This window comes from Diadema antillarum, unplaced genomic scaffold (genome assembly GCF_040938485.1).
Source record: "Diadema antillarum isolate AM-2024a unplaced genomic scaffold, OU_Dant_1.0 scf00000014, whole genome shotgun sequence".
Classification (NCBI taxonomy): domain Eukaryota; kingdom Metazoa; phylum Echinodermata; class Echinoidea; order Diadematoida; family Diadematidae; genus Diadema; species Diadema antillarum.
The window spans coordinates 2,480,766-2,505,423 of NW_027270903.1; the positions used below are offsets into that span (position 1 = coordinate 2,480,766).

Sequence of the window (24,658 nt, forward strand, 5' to 3'; positions counted from 1 at the left end):
ATGCTCGGAAGCGATTTTCTGGGAGGGGCAAGATTTCCAACCTCAGTGGACATGTTAGGAGAATTTAGTGTACTCATTCATAAGGCAGCTTGCCTAAGTAGGCACCAGTGGTGTGCAGTGAGGGAGAAACACCTTGATTTCGTTGTAATCTGCCAAAGACAAGAGTGCTGCCCCACAAATCATTTTTTTTCTTTTTTTGAGATAATATGTATCTTGGCTGCCCTGCCCACCAGAGGTGCGTTCACACTGCATTGTATCTTCCACAGCACTGTTCATGACGATTCTCTTTGTGACAATCAATGATACCAACACTGCAATATTTTTTTTTTTTCAGGATTACCAATGCCTTCAGACTAAAACATGTACTGATACAGTATGCTATCTTAACAGACAGAGATAAAGATTCAAAATCACGGAAACCCAATATAAAGACATGTCAAACAAAAATTTAGAACCAAACTATTCTTGCTTCAAAATTACTATTCCTTTTTAATCTAACATTTGGAAAAAGTGGACAAAAACACACACACACTTAATACTGTACATGGTTAAAAGGAAAGAACAACTGGCAGGTCTGCATTAGTGATACTGTGTACACCAACTTCAATGCAAGGGGTATGTTTTATAGAGATGTTTACAATTACTGTAAATTGCAATGAGTGTAGTTACCATGGCAACAATCTAAATGCTTACATCCTGTTGGTTTTTCCTGGCTGCTACCATACTGTACACACACACACATACACACTCACAATTGCAGCTCGTAAATAATCGCACACCATATCACAAAATGGGCCATAAAATATGCATGTTAAGAGTAATTTGTAAGCCCAGTGGGTGGTTGGGTCACACATGCGAGAGTAAATTATCTAGCACAATGCCAGTGATCAAAATATCTGCCTCTGAATTTGACCAACTGATTAAATTCCTCCCGCAATACGTTGGTCAGTTTTCTTTAGAAAATCAGGAAATAAAGAGCAGTTGCCTACTATCTTCCAAAAGATTGCTCTGTGGTACCATCTGGTCCAATACATACATTGTACATCCAAGGAACAATGTTTGAAAGTCATATTTAGAGAAAGACGATTATAAAACTTGTTATAAAATGTTGAAACTACATAAAAATCCACATTCATTCCAACTGTGTTTAAATACACCTGTGCAAAAACATCTACAAATGTAGCACTTGGCAGAAAGACCTCTTTAGCAGACCTATAGATCATTTTTAACCTGTTGAAGATGAGTCATGAGAATACTCGTACAGGTGTCTGTGGGAAATGCATGTTGTAGCAAAATCAGTCCGTTCTCTATGGGTTAAAATGAAAAGCCAACTTAAGAACAGGAAGTGATCCCACGGTGATCTTGCCTTTATAGTGTTGATATGAGACATGTAGATGAATGTGAATATATACATGTATGTGTGTGTATGTGTGTGTGTGTGTGTGTGTGTGTGTGTGTGCGTGTGTGTATTTTTTTTGATTGAGTGGTTGTGTGTAAGAAGTAAAATAGTGAAACTGTAATGGGTAGGGGTGGGAAGGAAAGGATAGGTAACTATGTAGGGGTGAAGTGTTTTGTTCGTTTTTTGTTTTTTGGTAATTATAGTAAAGCAGTATATGGTCAGGAAGGGTAGTTAGGTCAGCTAGGGAGAACTGTTTTGGGGCCGGATGGGTTCTACTTTAGATATGATATACTTCCATTTTTTTTTCCCTTCGGTAATTGCTATACTTTTGCCATCTTTATTTAGTTATATTGAAACATGAAAATGTTTAAGTTCTTCTTTTTTTTAAAAGAATTATTCTCTTATGTTGTACAACTTTTGTACAGTAATCCCAAAGTAAATTGATCTTTTTCTTTTAATCATTTGATTGGAAGTGAATGAATATCATTTGAAAAAAAAAAGTGGTGGGCATCCCTTACATAAATGTCCTCTCTATACATTACATTTTGTGGAGTCCAAGTGTATTCTCGGTAATAAAACAGTGCCTTATGACAAGCCATCACAAACCAACATTATGCAAAATCATGTCTTGTCCAAGTCAACTAGACAGAGAAGATCACCTACCTAGAGTAAAGATTTATTGAAGACTTTTACGATATTTGACAGTGATATACCAGGATATCAAACTATGTACCCCGATACACACTACGTGTGGGTGGGGGTATAATAAATCAGGATTTATTAAATGCCATATACTGTTAAAGTGGAAATTTTCGCGGTGTTAAAATTTTCGCGCATTTCGCGCAACCAGAAACTAGAGCGAAAATAAAAGCACGCGACTATTTTTGCTTGCCATGTGTTCCTGTGCATGATGTCTTGATTTCGCGGAATTAAATACACGCGAAACTCTTCTCACCCGGCCAAGCGCGAAAAATTAGTCGCGCGAAAATATCCACTCTTACAGTACCGCATACTGGAAATCCCTTGTAGCTGCAATACCAAAATAAACCTACAAAGCACAAAACAATAATTAATGTAAACATATTGCTGGAGACAACATATGATAGACATCACACTTTAGCAGCAAAAGCACAAGTTCGAATGAATAACAATAGCCTTGAAATATTCCAACACTATTCATGCCCGGTTAGGATCATCGAAAGCTTTGTCTCTCTTGATTACAACGATCCTTTCAACAATGTCCTTTGTTGTCTGTCTGTACAGTACGTGACATTCATTTCAAGGCAAAGCTTTGCTATGGTTCTGGTTGTTCTGCTTGTTCATTATATTTCAAGGGCTGAGTACTGTATGTTACCCTCTCCCACTTTTAGGTAACAGATCCTTGAAGGACAAGACAAAGAAATTAAGTGTTTTTTTAAACACCCACCAAGTCCTTGAAGAATTTGCAATTGAAATTATCCTTTTGTTATCATCAAAATGGGCATCTCTGATTTTCAATGCACATCTACACATACATTGTATAAGGGCAATTCTGTGGTTAGTTACCATACATTTAACTTAAGCAAATTTACATATTTGCTTTTTGTTTCATGTCACAATCATGTTACATGTTTACCCTTTACAGGTTTTATGATACTGAAAAGAATGAATACAACAAATATTTGAGTTGCCATGGTAATTTACAAGATCGCTCAGTAATGTTACAAAAAGGGACATCAGAAAAAGAAACAATGTTTAAGGACAAAAAGTTTGCTTTCACTTTAATAAATGTAAGATACTTCTTCAAACAAAGTGTCACATCATTTTCAATAACAGCATCATGACAAATGTTCCAGCAAATATCATAAGCAGTTTGACCCATAATATTTTAGCTAGACTCCCAAAACATGGTAAAAGTATGTGACGTTTGTCCAGATTAACTCTGCATGTCCTTTTGCCCCTTTTTAATTGATCAAATATCACATGACCTCTGGAATATTGAAATGTATTCATCTTTTTCCCTAACATTGGTTTTGAGATCTCTCAAAAATCAATGAAATTTGAAATACCTTTTTTGATTTTTGAACATCCATGGCATTAGGTATTACCTAAATCAAAGACTGACATAAGGAGGCACATTTCTTTTACTGATGTCATGTCCTAATTATGGAATAAAATCAAAACAGGTGGCATAAATTTGCCAATTTAAGAAACAGAAAATGTCTTTCTTCTACAATGCACTACCAAATTGAAGAATCACCTGAAATTGTTAGCAGTTTAGTAAGCTTTTGAAACGTGTGTGTGTGTGTGTGTAAACATACCATCTTTTAAAAGGTTTTTTTTTTTTTAGGTTTTGATTAATTTTGCCTCTTTTTTTGTCACGCAAAGTTGTAATCAATACACCACCATAATCTTCAAACTCCATCCCACCCCCTTTGATATGCGGTGTCATGCAATCCTACTGTAGACATGGCACTCTGTCTGCGGGTCTTGAGAACAATCGGGCGTTGAGAAAACACAGACATTATTGACCTACTTAGCTTGATAGTATGGTAATGCTGAGGGTAAATTTCCTGTTACAAAGACGCAGGCTACTTAATAGACTTAGGCTAGAGAGACTGGTCAGCACTGAGCTTGGACAGTAGAGGAACATGTGGCTTACAGCAGATGTTTTTGAAGTTTAAAATGATGCAAGCAAGAGAAGCAGAGGATTGTTAGGGGTAAAAGCACAATGGGATGAAAATGCTATTGAAACCAAAACCGATAATGCAGACAAACAAGCTAATCTGTCCAGCTAGCCTACTAAAGCTCACTTCCTTTAAGGATTCTCTATCATACTCTTGTTATCTGGGGCTGGGGGAACCCCCTTTATTGGGGAATTTGGTCCTCGACTATTTGTTTAAGCAACTGGAATACCAGGAAAGACTACAGTTTTATTTGATGAGTACGAAAGACTGCGATGCCAAATAATTTATTTCTCGCTATTCAAACTACCTACAGCAACATCACTAACATGTGACGTGAGACAAAGTGGAAATCATCTTGACCTTCCGAGATAAGATTGGCCAACAATGCCATTGATTCCTTTACCTATTCTTCGAAGCGACTCAAAAGTCATAAAACCTTGCCCCACTACAACCGCCTCACGATCGACCAAATAATGCAAGGCTGCTGTTGCGAAGAAAGATTGAACCTGTTGCCTTGCCCATGTTTGCTGTAGAGATGTGACTCCTGAACTGGCTTTGCAAGATGTCACTGCTTATCAATTCAGGGCCTCACACATGGACGCGAGTATCAAGTTTCGGGATGAAAAGCTAGAAGGATGATCAGGAGAATTTCTTATGAGAAACCCTGTGTAGCGTTCCTGATCAGCAGTTGCTGTATAGCTCATAAAAGACAACAAATATAGAAAATTCTAAATACTTGTGGATAAAGGTATATGGATATGTCCATCTTGACTGCTGAATGTAGTATAGAAGAGTTACAGAAGAAATCCATCCCAAAAATGAATAAACTCCAAAGAAAGAGAAAAACATTCCCTACAGAATTTTCAAAAAAAGACAAAATCAGATAAAAAATATGGAAGACGTGACATTGTGAAATTTCATTTTTTTTGAAAAACATTTCTTGACCACTCCTCATGAATATTGTAATAAGCAAGTTGATGATGTCATGCCCTCACAATTTTTAATGTATGTTATACAATGTACATGAAATTCAGAAAAATTTTAATTTTTTAGCTAATACAGGTAAACGCATATTCCCACACCAAAATTTATTTCATTTTTGGTAGTTTTAAGGCAAGCTTTATATAATACAGCTGAAATATTAGTTTTTGTCATTTCTGCAAATGAAATGAATAAGAAATTGTGAGAGCATGACATCTTCAACTTGATTATTTGAAAGTTTATAACAATTGGTCAAGAAGTTTTCCCCAAAAATGTTGAAATTTCAGAATGTTCTTCAGAAACTTCCTTATTTTGTATCCAATTTTCATCATTTTGGCACTGTTCTGCAGGGAAATTGTTTCTCTTTCTTATGAAATCAATTAAATTTTGGAGTGGATATCTTCTTTAATAACAAGACATGCATGTAATTAGTACTGCTGATAATAACAGCACATGAAAGGAAAAAAAAAATCGGACTAATACTGTACCTTGTGAGATCTGTCTCCTGATGGAAGAGCTTTTCGGCAAATTTCATTTTTTGCGGCGTGAACATCACAAAATCCACCTTGGGGTATTTCTCCATGAGTTTCATGACCAGCGCATACTCTCCGACTTGGTCGGCATCAATGTCCGTCAGGTAAGACCAGTGGATGAAAACTTTTTCTGATGACCGATTGGAGAACATCTGGTCCTGCAAGTCCTTCTGGTGGGCAAAGACTCGCCCCAGATTTCTGTGCCCGATCACCCGGGCTGTAGTCCTTGTGCCCACATCGGCTTCAAAGCCCTTGGTGGGCGCATCGTTCATGCGAATCACGCATTCATTCTTGTCGATTTCGGGCCCAGCCCCGCGTCCCAAGAGCTGGCCAGAGCTGGAAACTATTGCACATCGTTTACAGTGGTACGACAGGCTCTGCACGGTCACAGGCAGGAAGGGGAAAGGAAAAGAAATACAGAAAATTTGACAGTACATGAAAAAATTGTTGATATACATACGATGAGCCAGCCGAATATATACAACATACATTATGTATGGTATGTAATACACCCTTTCCAGATAAACAAATAAAAAAGCTCAAGTGGGAAGATACATACCGTACAATATGTTGCAAATGTTTCCATCAGATGGAACTGACCCCCCCCAAAAAAAAAAAAAAAAAAATCAAATAAAGGAATCTTAAAAAAAAGTTGAGATGAATGTTGCAATAACTGCACAATGTTACATGAGAAGCACAAGGGCATAAACTCCACATATACTACTGTATGTTCGACCTTCTTGATCTCAACTGGCAATACTTCCCTTTGACTTACAATGATTTCAGTCTCAGGTCCAAGCTTTCTCTATGCAGATTTAAACAACACTAACTAATGTGACATTAAATTGATAAGTAAAGTGCATTGTACTCGGGTATGAGATGTTACCATCTACTCTACATGTTAACAGTACTTGATTATCTTTTGAATTTCAGTCTACTTCAGCATTCTCAACGAAACTATGGAATGACACTCATGTTCTAACTTCCTTTCATACACAGACATATCATTTCATCCAGTCTCATACCTTAGGAAACTACAACAACTGTATCACATTGCAGCCAAAAGATATTCTACATGTATGTACTAAGTGTGTTTCTCTCCCAATTACAACAATAAACAATAAAGTACTTTTGAGATGCGTGAGAAAGGAAGCCGAGGCCCTGTGTTCCCAACAGATGCACTGTTACCCCAAGCTGATGATAATGTTGACTACAATAACACAGTCAATAGTCGATGGCAGAGAAGCTGGATATGGCCGTATGACAAAGAATGACTGTGCAAGAGATGAATCATTGTTTTGACTAATTCTCCATGTGAAACATTTATCACATAAAGTTGGTGAAGAGAGGGAGATTATGTGATACATGTATAGCAGGGAGGCTGAGGTACGCGGAGGGAGTCGAGCGTGTGAAAACCCCGGCGAGGTATGCGCCTGACTTCACAATGAAGAGATCCGCTGTTGCTGGCAAGCCACATAATCATAATGCATTTATCACACATTGCCAACCACTCATAGAAAAAAATACCACATCATCCTTCAAGTCCCTCTCAAGAAGATGTTGTTTTTGTGTGTGTTTCTCTTCCCTTTCACTTCACATAACGTTGAAGTCTCAAAGAAACAATGCCTACGACAAGCACCACCTCCACCAGCATTCTAAACTGCTCTGTGCAAAACATTTTCACTTGTCATATTTCTGTGACCTGTACACATATGAATTTTTGTTTGTGAGCCAAATCAGACAACTCGTGAGTAAGACACAAGACCAGTCGATGTATTCAGCACATCTCTGGAACATTTCCTGTAGGTAGTTATTTCTCACTCCTATGATCAATATGTGCTCACAGCCAACTAGTATTGTCCTACAATGTGGCCAACTGTTGATGTATTGACAAAATGAGTGGAGTCCAGGCCATGCAAGTACTGCAGAAGGCCCCTACTTCCTCATTTGGTAGATTTGTTCTGTTTAACCCATTGCATGCTTCGAGAGTCAATTGGCACAGATAAGTCCATAGCATTGTACACACTGTCCAATGTCTCTGGCTGAGAAAGGGTTAAAACTTAATACACACACACACACACACACACACACACACACACACATACACACACGCAAAGAACTTTAATATTGCAATTTCCATGCCAGTGGGTGTTAATGTTGCGTGATAATTTGGCTGATCAGGCAATAATGGCGTCAATCATCTGACAGTCCTGATGGGCAATTCCGCAGTTAGGTGGACATGACATGGATAAAAGAAATGTGCCTCTTTATCTTACTCTTTAATCTAGGTATCAACTAATGTCATGGATGTTCACCAATCATTAAGGTTTATCAAATTCAGTAGGTTTTATCTTTCGTATTGATTGATTTCGCGAGATCTAAAACCATCATTTAAAATGTACATGTGGGACTGGGGATGCTGAAATTCACTTAAATGCAAATTACAGTGGGTTCCTTTGAAATTTTTTCCTCAAAGTTTTGCTAAAGGGTAAAAGATAAATACATTTAAATACTCCAGAAGTCATGTGACATTTTGTCAATTACAAAAGGGTGAAATGACCTGCGGAATTACTCCGGACAAATGTAACGTTACTAACCGTAACGTTACTAACCATGCTTTTGGGGGTCTAGCTAAGAAATTATTGGTCGAACTGCTAAAAAACATTGTGTGAACATTTGTCATGATGCAATAATTGAAATTAATGCAACACTTTGTTTGAAGTAACTTGAATTTTTGCACACTTTTTGTTTCAAGACATTGATTTTTTTGTCATGTCCTTTTTTCGTAACGTTACTAACCAGCCCTTTAAGTTGCCATAGCAATGCTATTATTTCTTGGATTGTATTCATTCTTTTCTGTATCATAAACCTGGGAATGATGAACATGTTTTTGACATAATTTTGGCTTGAAATGAATAAATGGTAATTTAGTAGTAAAAACAAATATCTAAATTTGTTCAAATGTAACGTTACTAACCGCGGAATTGCCCTGATATATTTCTACTATGCATGTACAGTTGTATTATCTTCATTTAGAACTTCTGTTGAATACCAGTGTTCCACTCAGAACTGCAAAACAGGAAAACCTTGTTGCTTTTATGGTAAGAAGGGGTGCAAACCAATCTTTCACTGTCTCACATAACTGTAGGGTAAACATGGATCATACACAACTTTGTACAAACATGCATATAGATGATCTGTGTGTGCATTTCCCAGTGAAGACCAAATACAAAAGTGTTGCTGGAGCAGGATGAAAACTTCTTCTAACCACCCTAACCACGGACTTCCTCGAAACTATCATTGCATCACATTAAAGATGATATAAAGTTTTGGTACCTCAAAAGTTTCCCTGAGTTCCTTGTCTTAGTTGTGTTTCATGTTAAAGTACCTTTCATATAACTAACACTGTGAGACTTACTCGCCCCAAAGTGCTCCCATGTCTTTCATGCAATAATGGTTTTGTACAATACGTGTATATTGATTGTCGCGGTACTGCGTCGAGTCAAACTAACGGCTCGTTCGAATTTTTTAGAGCCCTCTCTGCTCTGGTACGAAACCATTATTGCATGATTACTAAGACATGGGAGCACTTTGGTAAGTCTAACAGTGTTAGTTATATGAAAGGTACTTTAACCTGAAACACAAACTATTAGGTCAAGGAAACTCAGGGAAACTTTTGAGGTACCAAAACTTTATATTATCTTTAATTCTTTGTGGACCCAAAATTAAGAGAGACATAAAGTCAACAGAAGTGCAGATCAAAAAAGCAAGTTAACTACATTAACAGCTTCATGTCAGAGTCCGAAGTAATCTACAGTTTAGCTTGTTTCAAACTGTCACATGCCTGCCACTCCATCGTGGATCAACCAGATTCCAAGGACATAGTCCTTTCTTGTGAGATTTCCACCAAATTTAATCCATTGCTAACTTGGGACATCAGCGTAGAATGGGTCATATACCTTTAGTAGTTTTGCAGTCTTCTCGCCCACAGATGAAGAGTGGAACACATCCAGAATTCTGGGCCTATTTTCCCTAAAGCTCTAGAGACTCTTTTAGTCTTTCTATAATGATTATGCAGTTTCTCACATTACTAGCCATCTACGACTGGTATTAAAACTAAATGTTATAAAATATCTTGTCAATTCCTTGTTGCTTGCATGGACAATATTATGAATGTGTCTTTGTCATATAAAGCATATACCTGTAAATGTCATTGTAATATGGCTGAATGAATTTACCATGTATATGTATCACACCAAACATGTGACTCACTCTACTACAGGAAGACTGGAATCATGCTATTAAAATGTGACTGATGTAAACATCAATTATAAATGTAATTTCCAATATGCCATCTCTGACCACAGTGATATAGATCTCTTTTCCATTGGATTAATTAGTTTCACTGACAAACAAGCCTATCACTCATCCATAATTTGATAAATTAATGTGTGTGTTTACATTTTCAGTTCCTTTCTTGTTTTGCTTTTAAATATTTTTTCTTTCTTTTAGTGGTGATTCAATTGGCAACCGTACCTCACTGTAAGTTCCCCCTCTTCTTCATTTCTCTTCTCTCTCATTTCCATTCTAATCTAAAAGAAGATGGTACTAAAAACATGACATGTGTAAATTACTTCCTCAATCTATCTTTTGGTTTGGCAGTCAGACATTACAGTACCCAAAGATTTTTTTTTTTTATTATTATTATTACTATCATTATTTTTTTTTTTAAACTGTGTGACAGTCCAGAATCTTTTTTTCACTCTTGGGTGCCATTGACATATGAATTACTTTTCCAAGTTGCTATAATATGGCACCGTATTTATCCAAGTCAACTGTCGCGACAAATAGGTTGATGAAATGGTTTACTTCCTGGAATTGATATATGTACATCCACTTGCACCAAGGAGGTTCAAGAGACGGAGTTTCAACTTGGCTGTAATTATTCAAACAGTTGTCAGTTTTCTATGGATGCTCAGAAGAATTCTCCTGATCCTCGCAATTGATGCCACCATCTTTCTCAGCAATCTGTTTATTTATCATATGAGATGAAACTTCACCTAATGATATCAAAGTATGTAAAACAGATGTCAATCCTATCCAAAAATATGTGCAAAAATATAAATGTGAGCTGTATGTTCTGAAAGTGTTTGAGATCTGGAAAGACGATTTTATCACTTCAGTGACTAATGAAACTGATAGTAAAGTATTCTTTATAAAGTGATCAGACACAGCCACAGCCAGCTGAGTAATTTTGGTTTTCTTTTCTGCAATATTTGTGCAATTTCTTTTCACACATCCCTGGTCTTTACCATTATGTACCATTGATTTTTTTTATATAAAAGTATGCATTGTGAAAAGTAATTACCATCATAAAAACATATCTTCCTTTTGAAATGAGACATGGATCCATTGTCTTCCTATCTGTGGGGCAGATCCAGTTTGGCACATACTTCCAAATATTTCGGAGCGGTGGCATAAAACATGGGATCAAAGGAAATATTAGACTGTTGTGACGCCATCTCTTGAACCTCCATGCTTATACCTCTTCCTACTTCCCAATATGGGGGATTGCTGGCAACTCCGTTCACTAATTGCTTGATCAATGGCTCTTGTTGCATATTTGATTGGAAACAATGCAATTTGAAACTTGTATCTGAACAATAGCATAATTTCTTTCCCTTATCCTATGTGTTTGTCTTTCCCCAGGCACAGTACAATAAAGTATACTTGCACTTGCCAGAATAGGCTGGGGTCCTAACATTTCCCTTCTCTTACCGTTTTGCCAGCTGTCTTGATCAAGCATACACATTGATTTGAAGCGGCCATCAATGTATATCTTGGCATTATCTATTAGTGTGGAAAGAAGTTTCCGCACACTTGCAGATATGCATCAAATTTACAAAAATCTGTCTAAAAGAGGTCACACACTATTGCTAATAAACTGGAAATAAAAGAGAAAAACTTGTTTCACAGTGCAATACATACCCTGTTATCAGCAAAGTGTCTGTAGTCGTTTTTGGACAATACTTTTGTCTTCTTGACCATATCCCCCTTGGCGATGTCGCGCCAGTTGATTTTCGGCGGGTGTTGCCGGGCCGCCGTCTGCGCTTCCACCTGTCTCTGCAGCTCATCAGCCTTATCCTGGAGCTGGAGGATCTCGCGGGAGACATTGCGTCTGGCACCCTCGGGCTGCTGCAGGGAGAGCTGCGACTGGGCCGGCTGCCGTTGGCTGGCAGTGACGGCGGCAGCCGCCGAGGCGAGCGAGGCGTTGTTCGCTAGCACCTTGAACTGGGGGGAAGTGCTGGCTCTATAGGTGCCATCGTAGTACAGGCTCAGGCACACAAAACAGGTCAGCGTGTAGCAGAGGGTGAAGGCAAGTATTCTGTGTGGTCTCTGTACAAAGAAAACAACAAAACAAACATGAAATTCAAAACCATTAATTTTGTTATTCCAGACAGAAAACCAAATTTTATGGAGAACAAACATTTGCATCCATAAAACCCAAATATATGAACAAATAGCAAAATGATAGAAACTCATAGCACACTTTACAGGACAAGTAAAAGGTGTAGTTCATGTATCGCACGCACATTCATTTTAAGAATATCATCCATGACAATGCACATTCCTATGAAAGAAAGTCTTCTTCCATGAGAAGGGAATGGCTTATCACAACCCAGGCCCGGAATATCCGTGATTATGATGACTTTCAGCTTATCATTTAATCATTTGAATTTGAATATTGAAAGTGTAGAGGTGTATTCAGTTAAAACAATATACAGCTAGGGACTACAGCTAACACATTTAATCTTCTCATCAAAACAAGGTCATTTTATGCAGTCGAAAGAAGGAAATTTCCTATACAGCAAGTAGTGAAAAAGATATTAGCAAGATAAAGAGCTACACTCTGACAACTGTTGTCATATCCCCCTACATCTTCCCAAATTTTTAACATGTGAATGCATGAACCTGTTACAGGGTACTACAGTTTTGCTTGGCTCTGTACATTGTGTGGTACACTCCTCAAGTGAACCCCAAAATAGACATCATTGTACTGAGCCTCGCAGAGAGGGGGTGGGTAGCCTCTTTTATAGGCCATTTAGGCCTCACGCTCCTAATTCAACTCGCGCATTGCCTACCGGGAAGGCAGTACAAAGATGAGGTAATGTTATTTTTTACCAAAAAAATCATTAAAAATCAGTCAAGTAGAAAATTGCCACTTTTGGTAGTGTTTGACATTGCTTGAGGACAGGAGCTTCTGCAGGTTATAAAGAAGTTGAATGAATCAGGGTTTTTGTATTTTTAATGATTTTTTATTGATGTATGAGGTAATTTGCTATTTTTATCATTTTTGAGAGTGACTGGATGACTAGTCTCGTATGGAGGCTCTTAACTTTTTTTAGAGCTGGACAACATCCCAAAATATGTTGTTTGCTTGAAAGCAGAGAAAATTTCCCTTCATCTACTTCAATTTAATAAAATTCTATGATTCGATTGATTTTTCATGATTCATGGAATATGCTGCATTTAACACAGGTTTATATGGGAGCCCGGAAAAGGAGCGTGAGGCCTATACTGTGAGACTGGTAGGCAGTGGGCATGAGAGTCGTCTGCTAGAATGCGATGTTCTCGCCAGCAAACGGCGTGCAGAGTGTACGGGAAGGTTCCCGGGGTTACTGCCATGGTACCTGCTAGCTTAAATTCGGAAATATTCTTTAAGGGGTAAGTCAGACCACTAGTAAACAAGTGTAGTCCTATTTCTAAGGTAGCCCTTGCCCTCAACTCTTACCATAGAACTAAAATTGAATCCATTGCCGACCCAAAGTTAGATTTCAGCCCCAAATCAGATTCTAACCCCAAATTTAACTCTAACATTAGCTTTTAAAACCCTTACCCTATTCAAACCCAAACCCAAACCCTAACCCAACTCTAACCATAGCCCTAAAGTTGAATCCATTGCCGACCCAAAGTTAGATATCAGCCCCAAATCAGATTCTAACCCCAAATTTAACCCTAGCTGTTAAAACCCTAACCCTAAAACCCTATTAACCCTAACCCTAACCTAACCCTAACTAACCCTAACCCTAACTAACCCTAACTAGCCCTAACTAGCCCTAACTAGCCCTAACCCAAACCCTAACCCTAACCTAACCCTAACCCTAATCCAAACCATAGCCCTAAATGCCAACCCAAAGTAAGATTTCAGCCCAAAATCAGATTCTAACCCCAAATTTAACCCTAGCTGCCTAGTAATATGAACAAGGCTCAAATTTAACCCAGTCTAAGCTAGTGTAGAACTATAACGTTAGTCTAAAGTTAGACCGAGTATGGTAACTTACGCCCTAGCCCTCACCCTGCCTAGCTTCCCCTCGTCCTAACTGTGGGCCTATAAATATATCCTTAAGTTTACCTGTACACCTCAAAACTAGCACCCAGTGACAGTGTAACTGTATTATTTTCACTTTTACTGTGAAAATGGAGAGCTATGTGTGTAAAAACTGTGATGGACGTGCTTGGTCCCATGCAGACAGTGGTTTTTTGTGTGGGAAGTTTCCTTGCTGTACGAATTCATGTTCACCCACCAGCCATGTGCCATTTATTCACCACTCATGGTCTACACATTCACTCCATTGCATTTCATTCTAACAACGAACTCAGCATCATTCTCTCAGAAAAATGTAGCAGGACTATCAGTTTTCAAAGTGTCATAGTCATTTACTGACATTTAATGACTAATTAGTAATATATCTGTGTTGCAGGTTGTCATACACAATATTCTGGTCCTGGATCTGAGGGAGCCAGCAGGTTTGTTCATGAACGTTTTCATACAACAGTGTTTGTTTGTTTGTTTGTTTGTTTGTTTGTTTGTTTGTTTGTTTCTTTCTTTCTTTCTTTCTTTCTTTCTTTCTTTCTTTGTTGTTGTTTTTTGAGGGGGGGGGTGTTTTATGGCGACAAGCAAGAAGATTTGGATATGAATGCGGAAGAGTGGAGCAAACATTATTCCAAACAGTTAGAAATTAAGATGGACAAGAGTGCGGGTGATGATCCAGTGGTATGCTGGCTTACAGGCCGAGTCAATAAGGCTGTGACCATGTAAATGTGTTGGAATAATAATACTGGAGAACAGTGAATAAAGAACACTTGCATTCTGACTCCAGATCAAAGCAGTCAAGCATCTCACTAACCCCACAAAACATAAAATGTATAAACCTGTACTCATGCTCTCTGTTGTTGCCCTTATGTAGGGCCATTCTGTAGGCATGTCCTGGAACCCCCCCCCCCCACATTTCCCATCCTATCTTATTCTATCCTTCATATTCTAACCTCTGTGAACTCTAATCCCTACCTTATATCGAGTTTTACAGTGATATATATTTTAAAAGTACATCATAGTATATTTATGGCCTGGTGGTGGGCTCAAATGCTCCATGGAACAGTGAAATTGAACTTCCCTTTCTTGCTCATTGAACTTAAATATTTACCTTGATATAATATGAATAATTATTTTGATATTTTGGGAGGTTTTCAGGGTATCCAGCATTTAAACCTTCAAATTGGACTGAATGAATGTCATTGAATTATTGTCTATTTGGGCCCTACATCCAATTTCACCGAACCCAAGGTATAATGCCAGCAAGGGTGCATTGATTGGATTTCAGTACATGGTGCATTGTAGCTTGATGGGGTCCACTCTGCTGAAAACAAGCATGAAATGTAGAAAGTTTTATATCGTTGTAGTCGGAATTAATATCTCTACAAGATGAAAGCGTTCAAAAAGTGTTTGGAAGCACTTGACTGCTCTATAGGCCTCACGCTCCTAATTCAACTCGCGCATTGCCTACCGGGAAGGCAGTACAAAGATGAGGTAATGTTATTTTTTACCAAAAAAATCATTAAAAATCAGTCAAGTAGAAAATTGCCACTTTTGGTAGTGTTTGACATTGCTTGAGGACAGGAGCTTCTGCAGGTTATAAAGAAGTTGAATGAATCAGGGTTTTTGTATTTTTAATGATTTTTTATTGATGTATGAGGTAATTTGCTATTTTTATCATTTTTGAGAGTGACTGGATGACTAGTCTCGTATGGAGGCTCTTAACTTTTTTTAGAGCTGGACAACATCCCAAAATATGTTGTTTGCTTGAAAGCAGAGAAAATTTCCCTTCATCTACTTCAATTTAATAAAATTCTATGATTCGATTGATTTTTCATGATTCATGGAATATGCTGCATTTAACACAGGTTTATATGGGAGCCCGGAAAAGGAGCGTGAGGCCTATAATGCATCGCGGAATCCTCATTGATGATAACGGTGGGGGATTCCCACCAACTGCTTTTCATTTTCAAAGACACTACAATATGTATATAAGCTTCATTAAGGTTCCGGTCCTGCAAGAATTTTCTTGAACATTTGTGATTGTGTGAACAGACAATGTTAATACAATTACAAATACACATACATTGTGTCATGAAGCCATGGTTGAGCCTAGAGATAGGTTTACGATCCTCATCATTGTACATCATATGCTTCAATACTGCTGGTCTACAGAACCAGCAAGATATGAATGGGCACACACTTGATCACTACAAATACAAGACAAAAAGGAAAATCACAAGCAGGGATTAATAATTTTAAATTCATCTGTGAAATCATCTAGTTCTGGGGAACTGTGTTTATGCCAGATGGAATGAATGATACAGTTCCCACTCATCTCAGTAATTTCCCAGGCTTCCCTGCCAGGAGCTGACTGCAAGTTTCATAATTGGTCCAACCTCCTGCCAACATCTTCCCCACCTCTGTACCCCCAAGGACTTCTTTATCAGTGGACAGACATACAGCTCATTGGACACCACAACTAGGATGAGAAGTAAACACGCTGAGATATCGGAGATGACAGCAAGGTATGCTCAGGGTGACAAGGTGAATTACACCCGCTCCCTGAGTAACACCGCGTGCTGCACCACCCAACTGGGAGGAGAAGGAGGATGATGAGGATGATGATGATGATGGGACAGCATCTGGACTGGGGGGGGGGGGGGGGGGGGGAAGAGATGAGATGGCAAAACCATCTAGTCCCAGCAGCCATAACTTGCCTCATGAGCTCAGCCCCCGCAGGGCACGGACGATGGGATGCTGTCACGAGAGCCCCTATCTCTCGCAACAAAATAAATGCAAAATGCATCAAGCCCCTTGAGTCTATTACGGAGGCAAGCGGTTTACATATCTTATGCAGCCAGCACACACTATGCCCCAGCGTCTCTTCCCAGAACCCACTTGAAAGAGCAAGGAGAGGAGAGAGATACACTTAATGAATAGATGCTGGCTGGCTGGCCGGCTGGTTGGCTGGCTGGCAACGTGGACCTCTCACCCTAGTGCAAGGCTGAGTGAGCTGGGGCACAAAAAGAGGAGAGGCACTGTAGCAGAAGGAAATACAGGGAGAAACAGAACTAGAAATATCCCAAAGGTGATTAATAACTCTGCCCTACCACTAATGCCTTGTGAGAATAATGAGGCCAATGACGTGCATAACACACTTCTGTACTAATACTCTGCCTGCATGATGAAGATTTAGATGGAACAACTGCTATTACACATCACTAAACTAAAGGAAAAACTACAAGGTCATAGTCATATACAGTACACACAGTCACTGTACAGTGTACAAATGTCAAGTCACAAACCATCGCCCTGTTGTAGCATGAAAGTCAAGATCAAACATGAGTCAGCACATCAAACATATGTTTCTGAATACTCAGTTCTGACTGGCTGACACTTTACATTTGTTTGATTTTCTAAGCATTTGTTTGATTTTCTATGCAACAACACCTGGAACTCCACTGCAATAAAAGGTGAATGTGATGAACTTATTCATTGAGTCCTATGTTGTATTTGAATCGTCTTTAGTCAATGCAGATCTCTACACAGTTGTACTCATATAAGCCTATTCACAGACTAGCAGCAAGTATGATTGCTTTTCCTAGCTGCACTTTACAGAAGAACCATCAAGAAACATTGTCATATATGGTAATAGTTTGATACTTCAATACTATCTCAGGACATTGTCTTGTCGATTCTTTTCTTTTCTTCTATTTTTTTTTTTGCAAACAGGAAATTAAAATCTCACCCTTGTCATGTGTTCATCATCACACAAGGTGAAACAAAACTACAACAGTATCAAAATTCAAAAGGTAGTTTTTGATTTCTTGAAATCAGCAAATACCTTCAAGGGCATATTGCTAGAAATGGAGGATGTACTTCACTGGTGTGGCTTCTGCATGAGTCAGAACCACAAGACCTGCACTTCACATTGAAATAATATTTAAAGCAGATTTTTACACCATTACCACATATTCTTGGAATCATGTTTGTTTGTTTTTGTTTTATTAAATCTAATACAATCATTGATCAAGCTTGGGAGCAGGGTAGTGAATATAAACACTTTTTTCCTACATTTATGGCTGATGGGGACTCTCACACAAAAAAAAAATCCACTGGTACATTAAATGTCACTGATACATGACACTGATATTACTTGTGAGCATTCATTCAATGATGTACTATGATTTGAGCACGATTGGATTTCAGGGAAACGGTGTCACACTTCAAGAAATATGAATAGATATTATGTAAGTACCATAAACTGACGGAAACAGACACAGGAAAGGGACGGGAAGTGGGGTTCATGACACCGCAGGCTCTACCGGACTGTTAATGTTTAGAGCAGCTATATATTCGACTAGAATTAGATGGAGAATGAATTATGCCTTGAAGACTTCTATTCCTTCACCCCAGGGTGACTGCAATGCCCCCACACCTTTGATGGATTCCACTGCTCGAGGAATGTAACCAAATTGTCAAGCTCAATCATTCTGACGGCTTACGGAGAGCGTGTATCCGCGAGGTGGCATCTCCGAGAAATTGTCCACGCTTCAGTGAGGCAGTATACAGGAACCATCGATTTTGAGACCGACGCAAGGAACAGAGACGGGACAGTGATGTATGGCATTGCCTCACACTATCACTGTCAGTATCACCTTGAGGTAATACACTTAACACTTTAAAGCCAAGTGCTGTTTATCATTTGAAAAAACAACAGCTTTAGTGCTTCAAAATAGTTCTTAAATGTGAGTTAGAGATAGAAACAACCAACGTAAAAATCTTTATCACTATAATCGATGTTATTAAAGTATTGTTAAAATATACAAACTGTGAACAATAGTTTTATTGAAATTGTTTCTAGAATAAACCGTCTACAGTTTTGGTTTATTGAGAAAATCTATGATATCTCCTTACATTTGTGGCTTTATTGCCATATTTTTATATGGTAGGACGTTTTGTGATACAAATGATGCATCAAATGTGATAAATCGAACATATTCAAATCACTGTTCCCAATGTTAAACAGTGGCTTTAAGCAATTGTGAACGTTTACCTTTATCCTAGTATCCACACATACACAAACTGATGTGAAAAATATCCACTCATTTCTGTTAACAGAGCCATGGAAGTCTTTATGCCAACTAACGACACTGTTTATATCATTTAAACACTAATTGCGTGCCTTTCCCACAAATTATGCTGATCATACAGTTGGAAAGTGTTAATGACGAATAGGGCAATATAACAAAGTTGGCTGTGTGACGCATTTACACTCATACAACAGAGCAGGGAAAAACTGGCAAAATGCAGCATGAAAAGTGGCTATCTCATTATCATACTTCATGGTAATAAAAAAAGGTGAAACAAAAAATGTCCTGTCTTCCTCCAGAAGCATTAAGACTATACCCTTTCATAATTGCATTGCAGAAATCAATTTAGTAAATCACACTCAGTAAAAGCTTCTAAACAAATTCTAAGCAAAACAAGCAAAACAAGCAAAACAAAAAACAACACACATTGCATGCCATTAGGTATTCCACACACACACACATGTACACGTACACAAATGAACAGGTCCATTAGGATGCAATGTACAGTAATACTGTTAATGTGGAAATTTTCAGTGTTGAAATTTTTGCGCATTTCGCGCAACCAGAAACTAGCGCGTAAATAAAAGCACACAAATATTTTTGCTTGCCATATGTTCCAGTAGTTGACGTCTTGATTCCGCAGAATTAAAAACATGCGAAACTCTTCTTACCCGGCTGAGCGTGAAAAATTAGTTGCGCGAAAATATCCGCTTTTACAGTAACTTATCACATACTTTCATGACATCATAACATCCACGCTTCTCAAATATTCAAAGACAGAGGAAACAAGACAGGACCTTACAACAGCCGTTATTATCACAACAGACATTATATAAATGCATTTCTGTTGTACTTGAAAAGGTGCATTTATCAACTCACTTCTGGTGCAGAATTAATGTTTCCATACAGTTTTCATTATGGGGTTAGAAATGTGTTTCTGAAACGCCCAAAAAAGTGTGATCGCATATAATGCGTTTGAGCCAGAAACATGAGTGTGGAGAGTTGATAAACTCAAAGTCGTTCTGAAACACGTTTATAGCTCGAACCTGCCCACACCAATCACTGCCAAGAAGACGTCTCTGCTCCTCAAGCCAAACTGCACAATGGAGCTGCGCAGTGACGAGGCCTCCCAATCAACTCACAAATGAGTCGATGAATGCAACAACTCGAGATACGTGATCTGAAAGGCGTTTGCACACACTTTTTGATAGTGGGTAGTGAAACACATTTCAAACATTGGAAAGTGAATCGATGCAGCCAAAGTGATTGCTTTTAACCAGGAATGTATGTGTGTCATAGACGCTTGGCTTTATAGAGAAATATACACAGATGACAAGAGGCCTACCTTCATGGATAACTTCATGTCTTTACACTCCTTGACAACGCAGAACACTGCACAAAGGACTGTGTCCACTCACTTCAAGCAGAATGGGCAAAATGTGCAGATGCGAAACACTGAGAGGATAATATCTGGTAAGAGAACAGACTCACATGACGCACATTGTTGAAACAATGAGGTACAGACTGAACATCCTGTTTGTTCGGGGAAGCGCTAGAAAACGAATATAATATGAGATGAAGCCATCCAGTTTATGAAGACATACTGTACACGTCAGCAGTCAGTGATGCATACAGTAGGACTTGAGACAAACACTTGAATGACAAGAAAGTCTCCAACAAGAGGACGCCCAGGGTCAAATTATGGCTTCTTCATTTTTCATGGGTCTTCTTGATTACTTGGCTGTAGGCCTATATCTATGAAAACACAATTTTGCTCATCGATAATGAAGTCAGTCCAGTTTGGCGAATTATAGAGATTTTCTCATGTTGGACATAAGTGACCTGTGTTTGCACAATCCTCCCATCTGTGCAGATTGATGCAAGCACCGTAATGCACCAAGTGGTAGACCAACTGACCTCTGTAAGACCAACTGACCACTGTTAACACAGCCAACATACAACTCTGTATCATCCACATGATCGGAGGTCAAGGTCATCTTGGAGGTGACTCATGCTGGTCAACAAATGTCATTAGGACACCCATGTAGATCCAAGAGATAATAACTCAATGAAATACAAACAATACAATCATTTAGCCTCATAAGAAGGTAAAGGTCATAGTACCTCTGCCCTGTGATGCAGTCACAATACAAACACAGCAGTCTGCATGTGAAGATCGGAGTAAATATTAAGTCCTTGATCAAGGCATGCTATCTCAATTGGACACAAATGCAACCCCTCCTCCCCTATTGATTTGGTGTAATTTATAGACTATGAGGACAAATTGGAGCATTACTGAGGAAACTAAATCTTTGGCAATCTATAAATTTGAAGAAATATAAAATCAGCAATATTTTGTATCATGATATTGACCGTGAGAATCTCCACTTTGTTGCAGCGTGCGTGGCATATTTTGTCCACGTACCTGATCAACCTTACCATGCTTCATCCACTCCTGTGTGAGGTTAATAAATGATTAAAACAAGATATCCAGGGTTCCCGCACTCACCTGAGTATTGTGAGTTCACTTACCAGGTATTCCTGTGGACTATAATAGCACCTTTGAAAAAAGACAAGAGACCCGCGGGTCTAGCGCTCACCTGAGTATCGCAAGTTCACCTTTCACGCAGTCACTAATCTAAATCATTCACAGCTCTACCAAAATTTGACCAGGCATTCTCAAGTAGAAGATGAAAATGTGCAATATCAAGGGCCCATTTTTTTAAGATTCCTCAATTTGGGGGGATTGGGGCCCCCTGGGGCCCTCTGGGTGGGGCATGGTGCCCATTTTGATAAATTGAGATATTGACCCCTAGGGATGCTACCTGCCAAGTTTGACAAAAATCCATCATGAGGTTTTCAGGAAGAAGATGAAAATGTACAATTCAGGCCCCCATTTGGACCCTTCCAACCAACCCCCCCCCCCTCCCCCCCCCCCCCCTACCCAAGAGGGGCACCCCTGGATCTCCTATGAACAAACTTGTAGTATTATCTCAGCTCTACAACTTTTGATTCTAGAGAAGATTTATAAAGATTCCTTCATTTGGGGGGTTTGGGACCCCTGGGGGCCCCCTGGGTGTGCCATGGTGCCCATTTTAACAAATTGAGATCCTAACCCCCTAGGGATGCTACCTGCCAAGTTTGGTGAAAATGGGTCATGGGGTTCTCAAGAAGAAGATAAAAATGTACAATTTAGGCCCCATTAGGACCCCTCCTCACCCCCTCCCCTGGGTCCCAAGGGGGCACCCCTGATTCTGCCATGAACAAACTTGAAACTACAGTCATCAATGTACTAACTCATAGTATTAACTTAGCTCTATCACTTCTGGTTCTAGAGAAGAAGATTTTTGCGGATTCCTTCATTTTGGGGGGTTTGGGCCCCCCTGGGGACCCCTGGGTGGGGCATGGTGCCCATTTTAACAAATTGAGTTCTTAACCCCCTAGGGATGCTACCTGCCAAGTTTGGTGAAAATGGGTCATGGGGTTCTCAAGAAGAAGATGAAAATGTACAATTTAGGCCCCATTAGAACCCTTCCCCACCCCCCTCCCCTGGGTCCCAAAGGGGGGCACCCCTGATTCTGCCATGAACAAACTTGAAACTACAGTCATCAATGTACTAACTCATAGTATTAACTTTAATAGCTCTATCACTTCTGGTTCTAGAGAAGAAGATTTTTACAGATTCCTTAATTTTGGGGGGTTTGGGCCCCCCTGGGGGCCCCCTGGGTGGGGCATGGTGCCCATTTTAACAAATTGAGTTCCTAACCCCCTAGGGATGCTACCTGCCAAGTTTGATGAAAATCGGTCCTGGGGTTTTCAAGAAGAAGATGAAAATGTAAAAAGTTTACGCACGACGGACGACGGACGACGGACGACGCACGACGCACGACGCACGACGCAAGACGGACGCCGGACGAAGGGCGATCGCAATAGCTCACTTGAGCCTTTGGCTCAGGTGAGCTAAAAAAACTAGGGGGGGGGGCATGGTGTCCATGAGTTTATTGTATCTACATCACCTGGGCAATAATACCTGCAAAGTTTGTAGAAAATTTGACCATACATTGTCAAAAATAAGATAAAAATGTGAAAACTGGCTCCCAATTCGTACCCAGCCCCAACGGGGACTACTCCTGGCCAGTGGATCTGCCATGAACCAGCTTCAATGTACACTCACTAATACTTTAATAGAGTATGTGTATTTCTGGTTTACAAAATTCTATTTTCCAATATGAGATTCTCTACATTGGGGGTTCTGAAGTCCCCTGGAAACTCCCAGGGGGTGGGGTACCCTTTGGGCCACGCCTTGGAAATAATGCACATTGATTTTGAATTGCATTCACAAACTCCTAAGCCTGGACACGATGGGTACATCATGTAGATACCTGGAGTAGGTAATCTGTCAAAATTGTGCAGATTGTGCTGCTCCCACTCCAATTTTACAACCAAGGTAGAAAGCAAAAAGGGGTATGAGAAGCTGTTTTTCAACCCTCACATGGAAGGAGATACTGCTGACAAACATCTGCACTGTTTAGAGATCTACAAAATTTTCTGAATATTTGGTAGGGCTAGTTAATAAGGTCTAAAACTCCTGGATAGGGACAGAAAATTTGGTTTATCCTGACTGTTTGGATGACTCCCATCATCAGCTACGCCTGTCGTCACCAGCACTAAATATTTTAATCACCTGAAACATTCTATATGCTCCACAGACCAAAACATAATGCTGACGCATCAGCCATAATTTCAGCCATAAAAAGCATGAGCACTTAGGGCTAAAATTTTAACGACTGACGTCAACAAAAATGATTAACTAATTTCCAAATTTCTGAAAGACTGTATCCAACCAATAGTAATACTGTAATGTGGCTGAAACCAGAACAAGGCACCATGCTGCATATTTTAAATATTACAGCAACAGAAGACTGCTAAATTGGTGAAACCAAGAAGATGCAAATATGTATCACATGTACGTCATTGTATAAGTTTCCTCAAGAAAACTATATGAAAATTACTTTAATATTCTGTTGAATCTAGACAGAAATTCTGTAAAACTTCGGAGGGACTATGACAGTAGTAGAAAAGAAACCTGAAGTACTTGAAATTGCATTCGTTTGTATTTTTTTTTTACCCAAAAAAATCATTCTTAAATGAACTTCAGTGGATATTGGTGAAGCTTGCAAAAATGTTTCCCTACAGCAATGTACTGTAAAACATGATATATTCGTGGCATGAAATTTTTCGCGAATTGGAGCTGACGGGCCTTTTTTGCAGCATGAAATTTTTGCGAACTGCCACTGGCATTCAATGCATACAGTGTAGACAAGAACTTTCGCATGAATTTTAATTTCGCGAATCTTGGCACTCGCGAAATTTGCGAAATCAAAATTTTACAGTACTCTCCCTTTCCTAAGTGCAGGGAGGTAGCTACATGTAGTAATATGTACAACCACATTATGTTTATCAATGCAGTAGCTTTGGCTCCAATATTTTGCTGTTTCTTCTGTTTTCCATGACGGAAAAAAATAAAAAATGTGACGAAATTTTACTAATGAATTTGTACTTGAATAAACATAATGACCTCTGATGCAAAGGTAAACAGCGTACTATTA

General features: G+C 39.1%; 1 protein-coding gene across 1 annotated transcript in view; it reads right to left on the reverse strand.

Annotated features, from left to right (window-relative positions):
* Positions 1–24,658, reverse strand: part of LOC139723317 (alpha-N-acetylgalactosaminide alpha-2,6-sialyltransferase 5-like) — a 77,821-nt gene that overhangs the window by 21,622 nt on the left and 31,541 nt on the right. The window contains exons 3-4 of the mRNA XM_071634580.1: positions 11,568–11,975; positions 5,535–5,956 (exon numbers count right to left, since the gene is read on the reverse strand). Of these exons, the coding sequence (XP_071490681.1) occupies positions 5,535–5,956; positions 11,568–11,975 (830 nt within the window). The remainder of the gene's footprint in view (positions 1–5,534; positions 5,957–11,567; positions 11,976–24,658) is intronic.